Source organism: Athene cunicularia (genome assembly GCF_003259725.1).
Source record: "Athene cunicularia isolate RWA chromosome 8 unlocalized genomic scaffold, athCun1 chr8_part1, whole genome shotgun sequence".
Classification (NCBI taxonomy): domain Eukaryota; kingdom Metazoa; phylum Chordata; class Aves; order Strigiformes; family Strigidae; genus Athene; species Athene cunicularia.
The window spans coordinates 1,023,593-1,024,710 of record NW_020799109.1 but is presented as its reverse complement, the minus strand read 5'-3'; the positions used below and the strand labels follow the sequence as shown (position 1 = coordinate 1,024,710).

The 1,118-nt window shown below is 55.2% G+C and overlaps 1 protein-coding gene across 1 annotated transcript in view; it reads right to left on the bottom strand.

Annotated features, from left to right (window-relative positions):
* Nucleotides 1-819, bottom strand: part of ZRANB2 (zinc finger RANBP2-type containing 2) — a 38,799-nt gene extending 37,980 nt beyond the window's left edge. The window contains exon 1 of the mRNA XM_026853843.1: nt 687-819. Coding sequence (XP_026709644.1) covers nt 687-819 — 133 coding nt within the window. The remainder of the gene's footprint in view (nt 1-686) is intronic.
* Between the last annotated feature and the right edge of the window lie 299 nt (nt 820-1,118).

The following is a 1,118-nucleotide window of genomic DNA, read 5'->3' as shown; positions in this document are numbered from 1 at the left end:
TTTTTTTTTTTTTTTTCCCCTCCTGGACTTGCTTTTGGGCCAAAGAACCACCTCAACTTTCTGCTGACCTCTGCTCCATCTCCTTTGCACCATACCCGGAGCATTAGTGAGACGTCAGGCGACTCCTCAGTTCTGGGTGAGATGAAGCAGGAGATGGGATGAGCCCTGACGGCAGCGCCGTGTTTCTCAGAAACCCGCGATCCGGCTGCTTCGGCGCAGCAGCGGGGCCGAGCGGGATGGGAGCGGGGCGCTTCCCGGGGCTGCACGAGGCGGTGGGCTCGCCCTGGAGACACGGGTGCCCAAACACAAGAACGCACAGGAATCAAAGTTACTGGTTGCTATGGTGATGGGAGACAAATGATGCTTTTTGCAGATTCGTTGATGGCGCCGTGTCGGATAATCAGGTGCCGCGAGGCTGCAGGGATTCTTCATCAGGGTCTGCCTCCGGCTCTCCGTGGTTACAACTGAGTCAAAGATACTCAGAGACAGAAAATAACACCTGTAGCTAAGTCTGAGCTGTATGCCCGCGCCCAGGGAGGAGCGTGTGAGCGCAGTGCAGCACCTCCGCGGCTGCTCCGACGGGCGTGGATGCGGTTGGTGGTTCCCTGCTGGGTTTACTGGGGCTCAGGGCTGTCCCTGAGCTGTGCTAATGGTTGGACTGGGTGACCTTCAAGGTCTTTTCCAACCGAGATGATTGTGGCTGTGCCGGTTGGGCTGGCTGCAGGTGGCTGTCATCCTCTCGTGCAATTCCTCCCGTTTCTTCTGTTGCCCTCGGGTGCCAGGGCAGGGCTGTGCCTGAACCAGGCCCAGGTAGGGCATCGCTCCCGTTCCTCGCGTTCCCCGCAGGTAACAGCGGCAGCCATTGACGCCGCATTCCCATTATGCTTTTTTATTGAAGAATCGTAGAACAGCAGGCACCGCCGAAGCATCCGTATCGTGCAGTAGAAACAGAATGCAGAGAAACATGACTGGTGGCATCATCCTGGAGCTCTGGTTCAGAGAAAAGGTCTGGATAAGAAAAATCTTAGAAGTAACTTAACTGGCTTTGGTACACCACTTTTCTGGGGCAGACAATGCTAGGGAAGGATCATTTATCATAGGTACATTCTTGTAATATT